The sequence below is a fragment of the Ictidomys tridecemlineatus genome, chromosome 2 (assembly GCF_052094955.1).
Source record: "Ictidomys tridecemlineatus isolate mIctTri1 chromosome 2, mIctTri1.hap1, whole genome shotgun sequence".
NCBI classification, from domain to species: Eukaryota; Metazoa; Chordata; class Mammalia; order Rodentia; family Sciuridae; genus Ictidomys; species Ictidomys tridecemlineatus.
Genome location: NC_135478.1, coordinates 43,087,718 through 43,110,170, shown reverse-complemented (window position 1 = coordinate 43,110,170; position 22,453 = coordinate 43,087,718). Strand labels below are relative to the sequence as shown.

The 22,453-nt window shown below is 36.4% G+C and overlaps 1 protein-coding gene and 1 pseudogene across 19 annotated transcripts in view; both read right to left on the bottom strand.

Moving 5' to 3' along the window:
- Ankrd28 (ankyrin repeat domain 28) overlaps positions 1–22,453 on the bottom strand; it is a 179,703-nt gene that overhangs the window by 26,023 nt on the left and 131,227 nt on the right. For all 19 annotated transcript variants that reach the window (XR_013434431.1, XM_078038326.1, XM_078038325.1 and 16 more), the window contains 3 exons: positions 4,075–4,186; positions 2,857–2,883; positions 2,441–2,515 (listed from right to left, as the gene is read on the bottom strand). Coding sequence is in view for 18 of the 19 variants with exons in the window: in XM_078038326.1 (XP_077894452.1) it covers positions 2,441–2,515; positions 2,857–2,883; positions 4,075–4,186 (214 nt within the window). In the remaining variant the exon portion in view is untranslated. The remainder of the gene's footprint in view (positions 1–2,440; positions 2,516–2,856; positions 2,884–4,074; positions 4,187–22,453) is intronic.
- Positions 7,688–21,387, bottom strand: LOC101959657 (palmitoyltransferase ZDHHC6 pseudogene; annotated as a pseudogene).

Below are 22,453 nucleotides of genomic sequence, written 5' to 3'. Positions count from 1 at the left end.
ACTTACATGGGTTTTCTAGATTAGATTAGTCAAAATCATAGGATAGCTAGAAGGAGGGGGAATAGGGAGCTATTGTTTAATGACTATATACAGTGTTCAGTTTTGCAAGGTGAGAAATGGAGACTGGGAGACTGGATGCATAACAACATGAAAGTATTTAACTCTCAACGTGAAAATATTTAACACTAAAACTCTACTCTAAGACATAACATTGTGCTGGGCATAGTAGTGCATGCCTGTAATTCCAGCAACTGGGGAGGCTGAAGAAGGGAGGAGGATCCCAAGTTCAAAGCTTGCCTTAGCAACTTAGTGAGACACTGCTTCAAAATAAAAAATAAAAAGGGCTGGGGATGTATGTAGCTCAATGGTTCAGCATCCCTGAGTTCAATCCCTAGTACCAAAAAACAACCAACCAAAAAAACCCCATAAACTTTATATTATTTTTTGTTGTTTTACCACCACAAACAAAACAAAACCCTTGATTAAAAACCAAACAACCCCCGCAAAACAAATGAAAACAATGACAACAACAAAAAAACCATATATGCGTGCCCCCCCCCACCCCATAAAACCAATCAATAATCAGTCACTGCATGCTTATAATCCCAGAGACTCAAGAAGCTGAAGCAGGAGAATTCCATGTTCAATGTCAGCCTAGGTAAATTAGTGGCAACCTAGTAAGACCATGTCTCAATAAGGGCTTGGAACTCAGTGGTAAATTGCACATGGGTTTAGTTCCCAGTACCAAACCAAACCTAACTACCACCAAAAAACAATAAATGAGACAGGGGTGGAGGGGAGACAAAGTGAGAGTGAGGGAGCACCCACTATTTAATGCAGAACATAGCGTTCACCTACAAGCACAAAAAGAGAAACTTGCCAAGTTGGTGGGGCATACAGGGAAGGGCGGAAAAGAAAAATGTGAAATTTCAAAGGAAATAACATCATTAAACTAATAAGAGAATCCTACAAATTGATAAAAGAATTGCCTTGTCATTTCTTGACACCAATGGCTACTTTCTCTACACTGGTTTTACCTTTTCAGGATTATTTATTCTTCACGTTTGGTAGAGGTGATAAGTGTTTCCAAGGACTCAAATGATAAGGAATAAAAAGCTTTAATATGCCTTCTTATTGAGACCATAACAGGAATTACTACTTCCATAATTCTATACAATTTCATATGAATATAAAAATATTTCATATGGATATGAAATATTCATAAATTTATTTCATAGTACATTGGGACAGAAAGCAGAAAATTCAGTGTGTCAGTGTTAGAACATATATAAGAACATTTAGATGAAAACTAACAACACACATGAAAAGAAACAAATGGGTCACTGAACTTGTAGTGATCCCCATTAAGTCATATATCCTAAAAAGCATTTTAGTACATTTAACATGAGACGTGTCACAATAGCTAGTGATAGTATCCTTGTCTCCTAATTATCAAAAAGATCCCCCCACCCAACCAACTATAATATACTTAGTTTAAAAAATAAATTCTTTTTTCCTGGGGATGTATCTGGGTGGTAAAACACTTGCCTAGCTTTTATGAGGCACTGGGTTAAGCACCAGCCAAGAAAAGCAACGATAATACAAAAACCTCAAAGAAAAGCTAGATTGGGCTTTACTTAATATTTCCTAAGGTACTGTAGCTCGCAAGTTCAAAGCCAGCATTAGCAAAAGCCAGGCGCTAAGCAACTCTGTGAGACCCTGTCTCCAAATAAAATACAAAATAGGGCTCGGGATGTGGTTCAGTGCCCGAGTTCAATACCCAGTAACCTCACCCCACCTCCCACCGGATTTTCCTAAGGTAATTCATTCCCATATTTGATTAAAAATTTTTTTTGGTGAAATTCTTCCCTAACTTTCTGTTAGTGACTGATATTGAGAGGAAAATTCAGAGCGATCTTTAAAGTGGAATGGACATTATAGATCATGTTGTCAAATCCTATAGTGTGAATAACTTAAGTATCACTGAACACATAACCAGTTAGAACCCCAAGATCACAAAGTAAGCAAAAAACTGTAGAAATACCATAGAATTTTTGTTTATTTGTGTATATCATCTGCTTAGCAAGTTAGAAGTCCTTCTACCAGGACAGCATTTGAAAGTTTATGTCACAGGCATATTCTTTTTATTTTAGAGTAGTCCCTGGGGAGAAGCCTGGGAGGGGGAGAAAAAAAAGGGGGAGGGTGAGGGGAGAGTGAGTGAGAATGAGAGGGATAGGGAGAGGGAGAAAGAAAGAAGCAAGCAGCAAATTAAAAACATTTAAGTAAAGAATTCTCTAGATTAAAAAAGTTCTTAAAGTTTTAACTGCATGAAAACTACTACATGAACCAAAAAGTTTAGGGCACTAGTTGAATCAACATAAACAGATATTAGATATTTCAGTAAAGCAGCCATCAAATTGGCTGTGAAGGTAGTACTCACAGCCAAGTGTAAAGGGCTTATTGTTGCTCTGTTATCGGAATCACTCAGCATGTCTGTCCCTGAGGTTTCCATTAACTGAAAAAGAAGGGGTGTTTTTAATGTCAGGAATGAAATTATAGCAATTATTGCTCCCACCACCCTGTTCAAATCCACAATTCAGTAAGCTAATAGAATAGGATTATTACAAAAGTATGGTAAGGACCACATACTAAGATCTTTGAGGAAGGCTGTAAAATCAAGACTTTGGGGAAATATTATTTACCTACCACCAATAAATATCTCCATACCCCCATATATATAATTTCTGCCACTATCTTTGTTCTCAGGGATATGTGAATACATCTTCAGCTTCAATTCTAATGAAGGCAAAGAAATACAACATTCAGAATGGTAGGGGAGAATCAACTAATACTTACAACATCTAAAGGAGTTTCACTCGCAATCTGAAATAAAGGTTAAAAAACAAAATATTTAGTTTATGAAATATATTTATATGAAGTCTCTATTTACACAGGGCATTTTAAACTACTGTTCTAAAACCATATTTTCTTTGAGTCTAAAAGATTAAACCTTTTTAGTAAACAATTATAAATAGATCACAAATCTACATATGTACATCTAAGAATTTAGTCTAAAGATCCATAACCTAAAAAATATGTGGTATTTTTGTTCAGTATTCTAAATGGTTAAAGATATATTAACCTTGATTTTCTTTTATATCCTCTCTCCTTCAATTTTATTGCCTCTTGACGGGAAGCAAAGTTTAATGTAATCTGAATTATAAGTCTATATAAAGGAACCTTTAACCAGAAGCATCTGTTACACAGGAGTACATTTTAACTTATCCCTTAGCTTTTTTTTGGCAAAGTGGGGTGAGGTGAATGGTACATGTTCCAGGATAAACCACAGTGGAAATGAAAATTTCTTTGGCAGAGGAGAGTCTCCCTTATTAAGAGGTACTGTGAAAGGAAACAGCCTTTCAGAATTTCCTAAGAATAAGTGGGTAGAGCGCTTTCTCTCACTGGAGCTTTTATTTCTCACATGAGACATGGTTAATTTTTTAGAAGCTTACAGAAAACATTTATAAATGATACAGACAAACATGTGGGGTAATATAAGGTAAGGATGTAAGTAGACTTTTCCAGAGATTTGCTATTTAATTTTTCATGTTTGAGATTGAGGATTTGGTTGTATTGACAATCAGTACAGATATTTCACTTTGTACACAATTCTTAACACATGTACCGGAAACCTAAAAAACCCAGAGATTTGCTATTTTTGAGTTGGGGGTTTTGCTCTGTTGCCCAGGCTGAATCCAAACATCTGGACTCAAGTGCTCCTTCTGCCTCAGCTCCCTGAGTAGATAAGAGTATAGGTGTGTGGCACTCTGCCCAAATCCTCACCAGAGACTTAATTTTATCCTTTCACCTTGCTTTTTGAAAAGGAAGAGAATGAGTGATAACTTACTAAGAAGGCTAAGATGAATTTTAAGAGTTACATGGATTCTGAAAATTTTAAAAAGCAAAAGAAAGTTTGTTTCTTGAATTATTTATTCTCATTCTCTTTTCTCTTTTCATTATGTAACTAGACCATAAGCTCATATTATTCCTTTAATAACAACTGAGAAATCTTACCAGTTGCAGACATAGACGGTGACCATAAGCAGCTGAATAATGAACTGCATTGTATCCTTGCTTGTCCCGGATCCCTGGATTTGCATCATTTCTTAATAAGTATTCCAGGCACCTATATATAGTAACAAAGGTGAAAATTCTAAACCCTGCATAAAAAAAAAATCTTTATTTATTTATTTTTATGTGGAGCTGAGGATCAAACCCAGTGCCTCACTCATACGAGGCAAGTGCTCTACCACTGAGCTACAAAAATGACAATTTTTCTAACACTTGATTAATGCAAATATCACAACCATATCTATACTATAAAAATCTGTCATTTGAATGATATTCATGGAAGTATAAAAATACCAATGAAATGTACATACAAGAATCTCCATCCTTCAATGTGAATAACTCTAAAGTATATCAGAATGATCAGTATGCCTGAAAATTTTTAAAATAGCCAATATTTATGGCACCATTTACTCTACTCTAAACAACAGGACTAAATTCTTAGTAGTGTTAAGCATATGATGATGGCAATATTATCACTCCTCAAGAACACAGAGTAAATGTAACGTCTCAGGAAGCTCAAGAAAGGATATTTAAACAAAAACAAACAAACAAAAAACCCCTGTAAGAAACAAAGATTAGAACTCAACGATCTTGAATTAGAAAACCAAGAAGGGTAGAAAGAGTAAAAATGGTATGGAGGAAACAAAAAAGGTCTTCATTTTTGTTTATAAAAAAATAAAAAAATATTTTAATAGTTCAATGGTAGAGTACTTGTACAGCATGTATGAGGCACTGGGTTTGATCTTCAGCACTGCATAAAAGAATTAAATAAAATAAAGGTACTGTGTCCACTTACAACTAAAAAAAATAAAAAATAAAAAATAACTGAAGTGTTCATTTCGGTGCAGTGGTACATGCTTGTAATTTCAGCTATGTAGGAAGCTGAGCAGGAGGATTCCAAATTCTAGGCAAACCCAGGAAACTCAGTGAGATCCTTTTCCAATTAAACATAACAAAAACAAAGGGTTCGGGGTGTAGCTTGGTAGTAGAGCACCTGCTTAACATCTGTAGAGCCCTGGGTTCAACCCCCAATTTGAAAAATAAATAATAAATTAAAAAATGACACTGAGGTTATCTAAAAACAAATGGAAAAGAACTCAAGGAGATTCAAGATGGCAGATTAAAGGAAGGCTGAATTTCCACTTGCTCTATGGCTTGGGATTCAACCAGCAGGAGTACTGCTTCTCAGCAAGGTAGAAAGGGCAGTCAGAGTCTTTTAGAGACTCAAAGGTTTGTGTGCACCGAACAAAAAATAAGAGAGTATATTGGAGCCAAGTTAGCTGCAGGAGCAGCAACACTAACTCATCACAGAAAGGAGAGATAACACACAGATAGAAACAATGGACAAATTAAGCACGAAAAACCTGTACATCAGAAAAGTAGCATAAATTTAGCTGATCTAGAGGCTACGCAGCCAATTGGTGACTGTACACACATTTTTCAAGTGGTAAGAAGAGAGTTTGAGGTGGGAGCCATCATGAGGTGGCCATGTATGCATGCATGCAGCTGCTGCTCGGAAGCTAGGTAATCACAGCAAACATCTCCACAAGCATCTACATTGTGGCCTAGGGTGTACCTAGAACAATGTGAGTGAAATAGGTATACAGAAAACTACTCAGGAGGATTAAAGTTAGAAAAAATGGAGGGGAATACAACTTGCCTTTGAGTCTGGTGGCTCACATGAACAGCTCAAGAAGATTGAGAAACTTAAGAGGTGGGCATGGATACATACATTCAGAGACTAAGCCTGGGAAGGTTGTGTTTGTAGGTGGAAAAGTATGTGGAGGATTGGCTCTCCTGCCCTGTGAGTAAAATTCTTGGAAGACTCCTGAAATCTAGACTCCTGACAGATTGGCAACAGATGGGACAGAGAGATATGTTAATCTAATCGTTCCATAGCAGATGCCACCCAACAAAGTTCCTAAGGTTTGATTAGACCTAAACCCCAGCCACCAGAAATTCCACCTCAGATTTTTGCACAGGTGGCCACTGTGATTGCATCAATCTGGCATATGTGGACGAACCCCCAATCTACAGTATTTCCTATGCCATTCTACTTTATACTGGTGGGAAGGGAACTCAGTTATATCAACCAGTTTCAGTTTTAGGTTACCCCAGTAGGCAACACAAAGAGAGAAAGGGGTTAACAATCCCCACCCGACAAATCCCCTGAGCACATGGCCTAAGAAGAATAGGAAAGAAAGATAGTGGGGCATAGGCAGCTGACCAATGGAGATAATTCATTTTTCATTAAGAATTTTTTTTTTTTTAGGTGGGAGGTGTTCTTGCTGTGCTAATTGGTTTATTGACACACATACATATTTCTTTTCTTTTTATAAGTTATTTTTCCTTGTCTTTTGAGGGTTAGAATTTTTTGTTTCACTTGCTGTCTTTTCTTCATTGTTTCTGAACATTCTAAATTTTTTAACCTTCCTATTACATTATTTTCTCTTAAATGATCTATATGTTTACCATCTTTTAGAACTACGTGGTTCATAAAACTCCTGCCCCATCCATTTATGTTGCTGCAGTTATTAATACTGTGGATGACAGGGTTGACACCTGCAGTTTGTTTCAATGCCAGGTCTAGTTCACAGCTATTTCTTGTTTTTGCTGTTGGCAATTTTTGACCCTCTATTGCTTTTTTTTTTTTATGGTATTAGTGTTGCATATGTCATAGTAGGCATCAGGTATTTATTTTAATCCTATATATTGTTTTCTTAAGTTTCTGGAAATCTACAAGGACATTGAAAGTTCACTGAATAGAGATTCTGCTGCTGAATAAAACCCAGCCAAAGGATAGCACAATTTGTTTCACACACAAATTAACCATACTCAGAATTTTAATACAAAGACCAGAACAGACAAAACCCCCAAGCCATTTCCAAGTAGAAATTCCCACTCATGGATGTCTACTCCTACAGCAAAAACAGAATACACACAAAGGCTATGGATACCTCATCTACTAGAGTTCTCAATCTAGATCTCTCTAGGAAATAGTGGCAAGAGAAGGCTGAGCCCTAAAAAAGCCCACACAAAAGAGTGAAAGAGAAATCCACCCCAACAGGTGCATAAAACCATAAAACCCAACATAGAAATACAAGAAATATGAAGAAACAGGTAACTCAACATTTCCTGAAGTTCATAATATACCAGCAACTGACTCTATAAGAGAAAGATAGTGGCCAGCCCATGAACACAAAAACAGTATTAAAGAAGAGAAGTAACCAAGATCTGAATGTACAAGAACTCTGGGACAACATTAAGAGACCAAATTTAAGAATTATTGTTATTGAAGAGGCTGTATGATACAGACTAATGGCATGGATCACCTCTTCAGGGAAAAGATAATAGTAAAACTTCTAAAATTTGAGAATGGGATGGACATCCAGAAGCATGACACATTCAGAACCCCAAAGAGACAAGATCAAAAATGAACTTCTCCATATCACATTATAATTAAAATGCCTAACATTATAAAAGATAGAATTTTTAAAATAGAGAATACCCACTGATCTTTGATTTGACAGAATCCACATTATTGAAAGATAGGTAACAAAAATTGAGCTTATAATAAATTTGACAAATGAAGTTCTTTAAGTACCTATAATATTACATAAGAAATATCAACTGAGGGGCAAACAAAATTATCACATGCTTCTGGTAAAAGGGGAATTCAATCTGTAGGTGAAGTCCAGAATATGTAGCACATTTAAAACCAACCAACCAATGACACACACCTAGATAAAACACAATTAGCTTACTTGAGTGAAATGTTTTTCCTTTTAGGAGGAAGGAGAAAGAAAAAGTGGTAAAGAGGCAAGAATTCAAAGGCATATGTAGAATGGCTTCTCCATTTCAAAATGGTAATAAAAATATTTAAATCATGGCACCAGGGAACCTCTGAGGAAAAGAATACCTTAAACAGAGTAGGCTCATTGCATAGTTTTTAGTAATAAGTACAATTTTCAAGTTGAAGTAAATGTAAAGAATAATTTCATTTTAATAGTGGCTATATTGTTTTTCTTGTTGTCCTCTGGGGCTAGATCTGCTTCAGCATGACAGGGACACTTTTCCACATGGTTTCTAGGGAACCATCCTCTTATTCTTGGAACATCTACAAAGGAATCACCCAGAATTCTGTCTCCACATAAGCAGCATTATAACCCTGTGGCTAAAATAAATGAACTCCCCTTTTTTTGTAGCTGTATTTGAGGGTTCTCAGTGTAAAAGATTATGATGATTTTGTTTCATTTATTCAATGGACAGTAGGCATGACTATAATCTTCTATGACTTTATAGCAAACACTTCTGACCCTCTCATATGCTTTTTGTTTCCACTGTTCTATTATTAAACTGTAGTGGCAACAGTCTTCTCTTATTGGCCACTCCAATTCATTTTCTGGGACCCTTGACTATGTAAATACCTTTTTAAAGTTCTTCCAACTACTTTCCACATCATAGGGGAAAACAAAAGACTGCATCTAATTGGTAATATTGAATTTGATCTTTAGCCTTTTCTTCAGTCCATGATTCAAAATGTTTTGTTTCTAATTTTTTTTTTTCACTTGGATAAAAACCACAATCCTAATAGCTATGGTTGTTTCTAAAGTTAATCCCAAGGCAAACAAGGTGGCAGCAAATGCAACTAATTCGAAGGGAACAACTGGAAGAGGAACTCTCTGGGCTGCACTCATTTCAATCTTTACTGTTTTCCACTCAAAGGACAGCCAATTATAAGTTGAATGTACACAGTGATAACAAAAATGAAAGCAGCATGAATAAAACACAGTGGTGCTCAAAGAAAAAAAAGTATGAACAAAGCATGATTTTGGTAACCACAACAGTTATTGATCCAAGGGTGATGATGGTCCATTTTCATCAGACATCTGTTACATGTTCTGAAATGATATAAAGAAGGTGCCTTGTATGTTTGGCAAACAAGCTAACTTGAGTTTTCTAGTTTCCACACCAAAGGAATAAAGCTGCGAGAGACAAATATGGAGTTGAGCCAGGTGCTGTGATGCATGCCTGTAACCCCAGTGACTCAGGAGGCTGAGGCAGGAAAACTGCAAATTTGAGGCCAGCCTCAGCAATTCAGCAAGACTCTAAGCAACACAGAGACCCTGTCTCAAAAAATAAAAAGGGTTGGGATATAGCTCAGTGGGAAGACACCCCTGTGTTCAATCCCCAGAACTAAAAACATTGCATTGAAGCAATTATAAATTTCAACAGTCCAATTTATCAGCATAAAGTTCATATTTCCTCCAGTATATAAGGAAATCAGAAAGATCTCAAGTAAACAACCCAATGCATCACAAGGCCTTTAAAAATAAGACCAAACCAATTCCAAAACGTATAAGGAAAGCAATAATCAAAATCAATGAACTTGAAAATAATAAAAAAAACCCCAAAGCATCAATGAAATAAACAGTTGGTTCTTTGAAAAGATATACCCTTAGCCAAACTAACCCCAAAACAGAGAAGACCCAAATTAACAACATTAGAGATGAAAAAGGAAAAATCACCACAGACATCACAGAAATCCAGAGGATCATTAGGGACTATTTAAAAAACTATACTCCAACATGGCGGGGGGCACGGAGAGATCAAGTCTCTGACCTCTCCAGCTGTGCGGGCATAGGGAGTTGTAAACTATCTAAATGCTGTTTGTTCAGGATCACTAGGCAATGCTGAGCTGACGTGGATCTGGGGCCAACAGTTTGGGCCTCTCAGAACACACACCGAGCCCGAATCGGCTGCATTCAAGCTCCGGTTCGCCTGCTTCTCGTGACTCAGCACTAATGATCCTGCTGAAATAACTGGTCGGCTCTTCTAAACTTGCAGAGGTAAAAGCCAACGGAGCCTTCATAGGCAGTGGCCACAGGATTGAAACGGGGCTTGGGAGAGACAGTCAGGACCCACCTGTTGCATTGGTCACCCGGCAAAGAAAACGAAGGGTCACCATTTGCATGGGATACCACCATGGCAGAGAACTGACATCACGGGCGGAGGAGATAACTTAATTGAAACCAGTGGCGACAGGTGTATAATCCCCTAGCCATCCCTCTCCACACAGCGGGGAAACCTTAAGGGCCCCCTCCCAGCTCTTCCGTGAGCACGAGGGAATCAGGAGTGTCCTGGGACTTGCGGCGCGGAACTCCCGGCTACCACTCCTACCAGTGCTGACAACTGAGGTCCCTTGCACTGGGGGCGTGGCTACTGGAGGGCAAGCAAATTCGCTGGGGGTTCTCAGCCCCAAGCTCTATAAACTTAGGGTCTGAGGGAGGCAAACAGGGAGAGTGTGCCCAGGCGTTCATGAAAACAGAGCTCCCAGGAGCAGCAGTCCTGGCGTGTACCCAGTATTGTGGTGAGCATCACAGGTGAGCGGGGCCTGGCTCCAGGAAACACAAGAGAAGGCCCTAGACACTCAGGATTGGAGACCTGCCCGTCTGGGAGGAAGAGCTGCTGCACAGTGATTGGGTCCCACCTACTGAGAGGAGAAGCTTGGCCCAGTGGGCACAGCTTCACCTACTGGAAGAGAAGTTAATCAAACTCTATGACTGCATTTATTATTATTAGTTTTTTAAATTTGGGTTTTTTTTTCTTTCATTTTCATTTTTTCTGTTGTTGTTCTTTAACTTTTTTTAGATGTTTTTAATTTTTTTATTTTATTATTATTATTTTTTTAAATTTTAATTTTCATTTTTTAATTATCATTATTATTTTTAAAAATTTCTTTTCTTTCTTTATTTTCTATTTTTTTCTTTTGTCTTTTCATTTCTTTTCAATTTTCTTATTCCCCCTTCCTTGAATTCTACCTGCCTACTCTCATTCTCTTTAGTGACTTCTTCCCTTCTAATATCTTTCCTCCCAAGCAGCAAATAAATTTATAAGAGTAAACTGTAACTCAGCAGCCAAACAGAACAAGAAGTAACATGAGCAGCATAAAAAAGCAAGGAAGAAAAGCAGTACAAACAATGAAAGATAGCCTAAATATTCAGAAGGACCTAGAGACCAGAAAAATGGTCATATAAAGAACTCAAGGAATACCTTAGACAGATGGAATGGAACCTTAAAGAGGATACAAGACAGCAAATCCAAACAGTGAAAGAACACATTGAAAATGAATTAAATAAACAGATAAAAGAAGAAGTTAAGCATCTTTATCTGGAGATAGAGATTATAAAAAAAAATCAAACAATAATTCTAGAAATGAAGGAAAAGATAAACCAAATTAAAAACTCAATTGAGAGTATCACTAACAGAGTGGAGCAAGTAGAAGCCAGAACGTCAGATAATGAAGACAAAATACACCATCTTGAAAAGAGTCTAGTCAACTCAGAAAGGCTGGTAAAAAATCACGAGAAAAACATCCAAGAGATATAGGATAACATAAAAAAACCAAACTTACGAGTCATCGGGATAGAGGAAGGTACAGAGATTCAAACCAAGGGAATGAGTAACCTGCTGAATGAAATAATTACAGAAAACTTTCCAGAAATAAAAAAGGAAACAGATATACAAATTGTAGATGCATACAGGACACCAAGCACACAAAATCACAGTAGACCAACGCCAAGACACATTGTTATGAAGATAGCCAATATACAGAATAAAGAGAAAATATTAAAAGCTACAAAAGAAAGGAGGCAGATTACATTCAGGGGTAAACCAATAAGGTTAACAAAGCATTTTTTATCACAGATGCTGAAAGCGAGAAGATCCTGGAACAATGTATTTCAGACACTGAAAGACAATGGATGCCAACCAAGAATTCTGTATCCAGCAAAATTAAGCTTCAGGTACGACAACAAAATAAAAATCTTTCATGATAAATAAAAGCTAAAAGAATTTGCAGCCAGAAAACCGCATTGCAAAGCGTCTTGAGCAAAACACTACACAAGGAAGAAATGAAAAACAATAACCAAAACCATCAGTGGGAAGTGCCTCGGTAATGACAGAGGGCAGGGGGAAAGCTAATCAAGGAGAAACAAACTAAATTAAAAAAAAAAAAAAGAAAAGATAAATAATCAAACATGGCTGGCAGTACAAACCATATATCAATAGTAACTCTAAAAGTTAATGGTTTAAAATCTCCAATAAAGCGACATAGGCTGATAACATGGATTAAAAAAACAAATCCAACAATATGTTGCCTCCAGGAGACACATCTGATTGGAAAAGGCATACACAGGCTGAAGGTGAAAGGTTGGGAAAAAATATACCATGCACACGGTCCTCGTAAGCAAGCAGGGGTGGCCATCCTCATATCAAATAAAATCGACTTCAAGACTAAGTTAATCAAAAGGGACAAGGAAGGACATTATATACTGTTAAAAGGAACCATTCACCAACAAGACATTACAATTATCAATATTTATGCACCAAATAATGGTGCTGCGATGTTCATAAAACAAATTCTCCTCAAGTTCAAGAATCAAACAGACCACAACACAATAATTATGGGTGACTTCAACACACCTCTCTCACCATTGGACAGATTCTCCAAACAAAAGTTGAATAAAGAAACTATAGAACTCAATATCACAATCGATAACCTAGACTTAACTGACATATATAGAATATTGCTGAGAGCCACAGCCAGTCTGTATGGCCCCTGGACATTTTGCCAACAGTATTGATTGACAGGCGAGGCATTAATATCCGCCTCTGCTGCTACTATTGAGTTCTCGTGCTATTTTGGAGTTCTCATGGGGATTTCTGGGGATTCCCCGAGAGTTCCCATTGGTTGGGGAAGTGCAGGAGGAGGGATTTCCCGGAGAGATTTTTCCGGCTGGGGGTTCCTGCAGGAGCCTCGTGGCTTTCGGGAGAATTCTCCAGGAGTGTGTGTGAGGTTTTTTCTTGCAATTCAAAAATAAAGTTTGTTCCTGCTTCAGTGGCTCGAGATTTGTGCCCAGCCAGACTGCGGCAGAATATAACAAGTGAATATACTTTTTTCTCAGCAGCACATGGATCCTTCTCAAAAATAGACCATATATAATGCTATAGGGCAACCCTCAGTAAATATAAAGGGGTGGAGATAATACCATGCATTTTATCTGATCATAATGGAATGAAACTGGGAATCAATGATAAAAGAAGGAAGGAAAAATCCTACATCACATGGAAAATGAACAATATGTTACTGAATGATCAATGGGTTACAGAAGACATAAAGGAGGAAATAAAAAAATTCTTAGAGATAAATGAAAATACAGACACAACATATAGGAATCTATGGGACACAATGAAAGCAGTTTTAAGAGGGAAATTCATCGCCTAAAGGGTCATTCCTCAAAAAAAAAAAAAAAAAAAAAGGAAAAACCAACAAATAAATGAGCTCACACTTCATCTCAAAGCCCTAGAAAAAGAAGAGCAAAACTACAGCAAATGTAGCAGAAGGCAAGAAATAATTAAAATCAGAGCGGAAATCAACAAAATTGAAACAAAAGAAACTATTGAAAAAATTAACAAAACTAAAAGTTGGTTCTTCGAAAAAATAAATAAGATCGACAGACCCTTAGCCATGCTAACGAAGATAAGAAGAGAGAGAACTCAAATTACTAACATACGGGATAAAAAAGGCAATATCACAACAGATGCTACAGAAATACAGAAGACAATTAGAAATTATTTTGAAAACCTATATTTCAATAAAATAGAAGACAGTGAAGACATCAATAAATTTCTAAAGTCATATGATTTGCCTAGACTGAGTCAGGAGGATACACACAATTTAAACAGACCAATTTCAATGGATGAAATAGAAGAAGCAATCAAAAGACTACCATCCAAGAAAAGCCCAGGACCGAATGGGTATACAGCAGAGTTTTACAAAACCTTTAAAGAAGAATTAATACCAATACTTTTCAAGTTATTTCAGGAAATAGAAAAAGAGGGAGCTCCGCCAAATTATTCTATGAGGCCAACATCACCCTGATTCTGAAACCAGACAAAGACACCTCAAAGAAAGAAAACTATAGACGAATATCTCTGATGAACCTAGATGCAAAAATCCTCAATAAAATTCTGGCGAATCGGATACAAAAACACATCAAAAAAATTGTGCACCATGATCAAGTAGGATTCATCCCTGGGATGCAAGGATGGTTCAATATACGGAAATCAATAAATGTTATTCACCACATCAATAGACTTAAAGATAAGAACCATATGATCATCTCGATAGACGGAGAAAAAGCATTCAACAAAGTACAGCATCCCTTTATGTTCAAAACATTAGAAAAACTAGGGATAACAGGAACTTTCCTCAACATTGTAAAAGCTATCTATGCTAAGCCTCAGGCTAGCATCATTCTGAATGGAGAAAAATTGAAGGCATTCCCTCTAAAATCTGGAACAAGACAGGGATGCCCTCTATCATCACTTCTATTCAATATAGTTCTCGAAACACTGGCTAGAGCAATTAGACAGACGAAAGAAATTAAAGGCATTAAAATAGGAAGAGAAGAACTTAAATTATTACTATTTGTGGATGACATGATTCTATACCTAGAAGACCCAAAAGGGTCTACAAAAAACTACTAGAACTAATAAATGAATTCAGCAAAGTGGCAGGATATAAAATCAACATGCATAAATCAAAGGCATTTCTGTATATCACCGACAAAACTTCTGAAACGGAAATGAGGAAAAACACTCCATTCACAATATCCTCAAAAACGAAAAAATACTTGGGAATCAACAAAAGAGGTGAAAGATTTATGCAATGAAAACTACAGAACCCTAAAGAGAGAAGTAGAAGATCTTAGAAGATGGAAAAATATACCCTGTTCATGGATAGGCAAAACTAACATCATCAAAATGGCGATATTACCAAAAGCTCTCTATAGGTTTAATGCAATGCCAATCAAATTCCCAAAGGCATTTCTTGTAGAAATAGATAAAGCAATCATGAAATTCATATGGAAAAATAAAAGACCCAGAATAGCAAAAACAATTCTATGCAGGAAGTGTGAATCAGGCAGTACAGCGATACCAGATTTCAAACTATATTACAGAGCAATAGTAACAAAAACAGCATGGTACTGGTACCAAAACAGGCGGGTGGACCAATAGAGGACACAGAGACTAATCCACAAAGCTACAACTATCTTATATTTGATAAAGGAGCTAAAAGCATGCAATGGAGGAAGGATAGCATCTTCAACAAATGGTGTTGGGAAAACTGGAAATCCATATGCAACAAAATGAAACTGAATCCCCTCCTCTCTCCATGCACAAAAGTTAACTCAAAGTGGATCAAGGAGCTAGATATCAAATCAGAGACTCTGCGTCTGATAGAAGAAAAAGTTGGCTCTGATCTACATATTGTGGGGTCGGGCTCCAAATTCCTTAATAGGACACCCATAGCACAAGAGTTAATAACAAGAATCAACAAATGGGACTTACTTAAACTGAAAAGTTTTTTCTCAGCAAGAGAAACAATAAGAGAGGTAAATAGGGAGCCTACATCATGGGGACAAATTTTTACTCCTCACACTTCAGATAGAGCCCTAATATCCAGAGTATACAAAGAACTCAAAAAATTAGACAATAAGATAACAAATAACCCAATCAACAAATGGGCCAAGGACCTGAACAGACACTTCTCAGAGGAGGACATACAATCAATCAACAAGTACATGAAAAAATGCTCACCATCTCTAGCAGTCAGAGAAATGCAAAAAAAAAAAAAAAAACAAAACAAAAAACACCCTAAGATACCATCTCACTCCAGTAAGATTGGAAGCCATTATGAAGTCAAACAACAACAAGTGCTGGCGAGGATGTGGGGAAAAGGGTATTCTTGTACATTGCTGGTGGGACTGCAAACTGGTGTGGCCAATTTGGAAAGCAGTATGGAGATTCCTGGGAAAGCTGGGAATGGAACCACCATTTGACCCAGCTATTGCCCTTCTCGGACTATTTACTGAAGACCTTAAAAGAGCATACTACAGGAATACTGCCACATCGATGTTCATTGCAGCACAATTCACAATTGCTAGACTGTGGAACCAACCCAGATGCCCTTCAATAGATGAATGGATAAAAAAAATGTGGCATTTATACACCATGGAGTATTACGCAACATTAAAAAATGACAAAATCATGGAATTTGCAGGGAAATGGATGGCACTAGAGCAGATTAGGCTTAGTGAACCTAGCCAATCCCTAAAAAACAAATACCAAATGTCTTCTTTGATATAATGAGAGCAACTAAGAATAGAGCAGGGAGGAAGAGCAGGAAGAAAAGATTAACATTAAACAGAGACATGAGGTGGGAGGGAAAGGGAGAGAAAAGGGAAATTGCACGGAAATGGAGGGAGACCCTCATTGTTATACAAAATTACATATTAAGAGGTTGTGAGGGGAATGGGAAAATAAACAAGGAGAGAAATGAATTACAGTAGATGGGGCAGAGAGAAAAGATGGGAGGGGAGGGAGGATAGTAGAGGATAGGAACGGTAGCAGAATACAACAGTCACTAATATGGCATTATGTAAAAATGTGGATGTGTAACCGATGTGATTCTGCAATCTGTATTTGGGGTAAAAATGGGAGTTCATAACCCAAGTGAATCTAATGTATGAAATATGATGTCAAGAGCTTTGTAATGTTTTGAACAGCCAATAAAACAAAAGAAAAAAAAAACTATACTCCAATGAGCTGGAAAACCCAGAAGAAATGAATATATTCTAGACTCACGACTTGCCAAAACTGAATCAAGGACATAGCAAATCTAAACAGATCAATAACTAGCATGAGAAGATGAAGTAATAAAAGGCCTTCCAACAAAGAAAAGCCCAAGACCAGATAGATTTTTAGCTGAATTCTACTAGAGCTTTAAAGAAGAATTAATGCCAATGCTCCTCAAGTTATTCCATGAAATTAAAAATTGACTCTATGAAGCCAGTATCACACTCATAGCAAAACCAGTTAAAGACACTTCAGGGAAAGAGAACTACAGTCTATTATCCTAGACGCAAAAATTCTTACTAAATATTACCAAATTGTATTTGGCAACATATTAAGAAAACTGCACATAACGGCCAAGTTGGTTTTATCCCAGGGATGAAAGGATAATTTAACATATGCAAATCAATAAATGTAATTTGCTACATAAACAGAATTAAAAACAAAAATCATACTCTTCTCAATAGATGCAGAGAAAGCCTTCAATAAAAGTCAGTACCCATTCATGATAAAACACTGAAGAAACTAAGAACCTGCTTCAACATCATAAAGGATATATACAAAAAATCTAAAACCAACATCAGGGGAACGGGGAAAAACAGGAAGCATTTCCTTTAAAATCTAGAATGAGATGACAATGTCCACTCTCATCACTCCCATTTAACATAATACTAAAAATTCTAGTCAGAGCAATTAGGAAAAAGAAGAAAATAAAAAAGGTAAAAATAAAAAAGAAATAAAATTCACTGTTTATAGATGGTATGATAATAGATGACCCAAAAATCCTCACTAGAAGACTGAGTTAATAAATTCAGCAAAGTAGCAGGTTACAAAATCAATGTATAAAAAAATCAATAGCTTTCTTATACACCAATAATCAATTTATTGAGAAGAAAAAAATTCCCAATCACAATAGCCTTAACAAAACAAAACAAAGCAAACAAAACACTTCTAGGAATAAAACTAACCAAGGAAGTAAAATATCTCTATAGAAAACAGTTAAGAAAGAAAATGAAGAAGACATAAAATGAAAAGACCCCCCCCTTTTCATGGATAGGCAGAATTAATATTGTTAAAATGGCCATACTACCAAAAACAATATAAAGATTCAATGCACTCCCCATCAAAATACCAATGATATCCTTTATAAAACTAGAAAAAACAGTTCTATTTTCATTTGGAAAAGATGCAGAAAACCAAAACAATTCTAAGCCAAAAAAGCAATGCTAGAGGCGAGGCACAATAACTGACTTCAAATTCAAATTATACTATAATGCTGTAGTAAAAAAAAAAAAAAAAAAACTTCATGGTCCTGGCAATCATCTGATCCTTGATAAAGGTGCCAAAAACATACACTGGTAAAAAGATAACTTTTTTTTAAAAAATGGTACAGGAAAGAATGAGACTAAATCCTGATCTCTCACCCTGAACAAAAGTCAACTCAAAATGGACCAAGGACCTAGGAATTAGACCAAAAATTAATGTACTAATAATAAAACATGGGAGGGAATGGAGTTGTGGCTCAAGGGTAGAGCACTCGCCTAGCATGTATGAAGTGCTAGGTTCGATCCTCAGCACCACATAAAAATAAATGAATAAAAATAAAGGTATTGTGTCCAAATACAACTAAAATATTTTAAAAATGGAAAAAAAGCAGCTCTAAAGCAATGTAACTGATAATTCAGAAACTCTATCATACATTTGATTGTATAATTATATAAACTATAATATATGTGTGACATACGCACACACACTCACACACATTTACACATAAGGGTCATCCTTTCGATGCGAACCCTTATTTCTTTAATGAATTACGTAAAACTCTTTAGACTTATTTTTGGAATTTTGATTCGATATAAAACCCTCATGTTCATCCATTAAAGTGGAATTTTGATATTTATGTACAGCTAAACTTGTTAGGAATCAAGGATGATGAATAAGGAAGACTGTTATTATAGGTACCATTATGATTAAAAAAACAAAACCAAAAAAACAGCCCAAATCTGGCTCTAAAGTAACAAGACTGTTATTTTTCAGTTTTATAAAATAGCCCTGAGGGAGTTTCAAGAACAGCAAATGTTTCAGGCCACGTGTAAGTTGTTTGTTTGTAGACAGGAATTCCTATGTGCCCAGTTCGCTCACTGAAATGTAGAAAAGGCTTGCCATTCTGTAGGTTAGTTTCATTACATCCCAGGCACAAACATTTTACCAGAAGGCATTAAAAAACAAAATAAATAAGATATAAGATCTATATCTCTGTCCATATCTCTTTAATTATGTTTTCCAGATGTGAGGAAATAGTTCTCCCTTAGTGAGACCAGAGTATAAGGCACAGTCTATCAGTAGAACAAACTATTTTAAGATAACTCACTGATATATGAGTACTGAATAAGATTTATGTAAGGAAAGCAAAACAAGTTCTTGTTTACTTTCTAACAGCCAGGCACAGTGGCACAACCCTGTAATTCAAGAGACCTGGGAGGCTGAGGCAGGAGGATGGCAAGTTCAAGGTCAGCCTCAGCAACTTAAACCCTGTCTCAAAATAAAAAATAAAGTAAGTTGGGGATGTAGCTCAGCTGCCTTGGGTTCAATTCCCAATATTCAAAACAAATCCCCCCTCCCAAAAGACCCCCAAAACACAAAGAGGTAGGAGACTATGTTCCAATGCATTATTTACACTTTTTAAAATTTACATCACTAAATGGTTTGAAATAATTGTTACACATGCAGTAGTTCTTAATGAATCACATTTCTTTAATTTTTAGCATTCACATTATCACAGATGGTAAACCTTATGCTACAAAACAAGAACTAAGTTAATTAATATTAATAAAACTCTTTGTACTGATAATGCCTTTAGATTTCACCAAGCAACATGTATTTCATCACTATTTTATTAGATATGCTGGGTAAGCATTATCTTTAACACGTGAAAAAAATTACTGACACTTAGGAAAGTTAAATGACTTGTCCCAAATTTTTGCTAGAATAAAGTAAAGCAAGGAATAGACAGACCTCTGGTCTTATAATCTTCACCCATTTTTTTCTTTATATGCTCCTATAAAACTTCAGTGCAGTGGCTAATCAGTAAAAGATAAAGCTAAACTGAGTGGTTTGTAAAATACTGAATTAAAAAGTTACTTGATACTAAAAATCTGGACTTAAATTTTAACATGAAAATGAGTGTGGGAGGTGAGTGACTGTTCTTTTTTTTCAGATTGTAAATTAACACATACTCTTATAAAGCCAACATAATTAAGATATGATGATTCTCTACATTCTTTCTTTCCCCTGAAATGAAAATAAGTATGCAAAATCTGAAAGAATATTATGGCTTAAAAAAAAACAACTATTCTTGCTGTTATAGTTTTGTTTTTCTTATTTAATATGTTAAACAAATTGAGTATTTTTATCCCAATTAAGCACATAAAATAAATAAGAATGCATTTCAGATTAAACTTCTCCTACTTTCCCCCTGACAACTCATGAACCCCCACAATTTCAAGTTTGTTCAAATTTGAACTGATTTAAAACTTTGTGTCCCACGGCTGGTCAAAGTCCACCCAGATAAAGGGACATGGCATTGTTACTCCCAGAGGACTTCCTTCCTATAATGGTGTGTAATAGTGGCTGTACTTACAAAAACAACTAAACAGTTAATTTAAAATAAAGTTATCCTTTATATATTAGCTGGGATGTTATAAATAAAATTATAACATCCCAGCTAATATATTAAACCCATTTAAATCTCACATGGCTTATGAGTGTGATCAGGTTATTATCTCCATTTTACAAAGTAGGCATAGAGGTTAAGTAAACTATTCAATGGTCCACACAGTAGGCAGCAGAGCCTGTATCAAACACAGTGCTTTCTTACAAACATATACAAAATGAGTACAACAAGCTTTGTTAATAGAAATCACATAAAAATCAAAAGTATATTTTCTATATAATATTATAAAAAAGAAATTAAAGGTTTTGGCAATAAAATTTCACATATTTAGGAATAAATCTAAGAATTATAAAATCTCTACACAAGAACAATTGCGTGATTCCATTTAAATAAAGTTTAAAAATAGACAAACAATGGTGTTAGACCTCCAAATGTGATTCCATTTCATAAGACTGGCTGTGGTCGGAATGTTTATATTCACCACCCCCCAATTCATATACTGAAATCTCAACCTGTCATGATTTGGGTATATGTCTCCCAAAAGCTCCTGTTAATGCAGGAATATTCAGTTGAAATTATTAGATCACAAGAGCTGTAACCTAGTCAGTCCATCCTAGTTTGTTCGGATTGACTAGTAGTAACTGTTAGCAGGTGGAGTGTGACTGGAGGAAGTGGGTCATGCCCTCCAAAGGCGCATCTTCCCTGTGACTCCTTCCCTTCTCCTTCCTGACCCTGCCAAGAGCTGAGCAGCATTCCTTTGCTAGGTCCTCCCCGGACAAGTGCTGCCTTGCCTTGGGCCCAGAGTAAAACAGTTGGGCATCTATGGACTGAGCCCTCTGAAATTGTGAGCCCCAAATGAACTTTTTCTCCTTGTGGCGCATTTTGGACACAGGGATGCAAAAGCTAACTAAATTATACCCCAAAATATTAAGAGATGGGGGATGGGGCCTTTAGGAGGTGATGATGGTGCCCTCATTAATGATATTAGTGATCTTATTAAACATCTGAGGGCCTGAAAGAGTTCTTTCACTGCCTTCCCTCATGGGAGGTTAAAGCAATATGGTGGTCAGTGAGAAAGTAGGCCCTAGTTAGACACTGAATCTACCAGCACCATGATCTTAGATTTCCCAGGCTCCAGAACTGTGAGAATAAATTTCTGTTGTATATAAGCCACCCACAATTTATGATATTCTGTTACAACACCTGAATGGACTAAGAAAACTGGTACTGAGAAGTACTATAACAAATATCTAAAAATATGGAAGGGGCCATAGAGTTGGATAACAGAAGCTAGAAAGGTAAAGGACTGGGGATATGGCTCAGTGGTTAAGTACCCTGGGATTAATCATCATACAAAAAAAAGAAAAAGCAAAGCACAAGCAAGGCCTTTAACACTGATAACATGAAAACATGAAATAATCTACAACATAAATATAAATAGAAGTGTTAATGATGGTTATCTCAGAGTTGGCACAAGGAAGATTCATTCCTCATGTATGGTATAATCAAGAAAAACCATCTCAACCTTTGCCTTGTCTAATACACATTACACATAAGTATGAGGGAACCCTTACCATTCTTTTTCAAGCACAGTTTTACTTCTCTTCAACTGGCAAAGAGAATTGCATTTTTTGGGGTACGGGGTGGGTGGGTACCAGGGATTGAACTTGGAAGCACTTGACCACTGAGCCACATCCCCAGCCCTATTTAGTATTTTATTTAGGGACAAGGTCTCACTTAGTGCTTTGCTGTTGTTGAGGCTGGCTTTGAATTAGCAATCCTCCTGTAAGCCTCCCTAGCTACTGGGATTATAGCATATGCCACCGTACCCGGCTGAATATTTAATGTGCTTACTATGTTTCTAAGAGGAGTCAATTTTTTTTTGTTGGATTCTAATATGAAGTGGAAATAAGGCACTTCAGAGGATTTGCTAACACAATTTTCTAC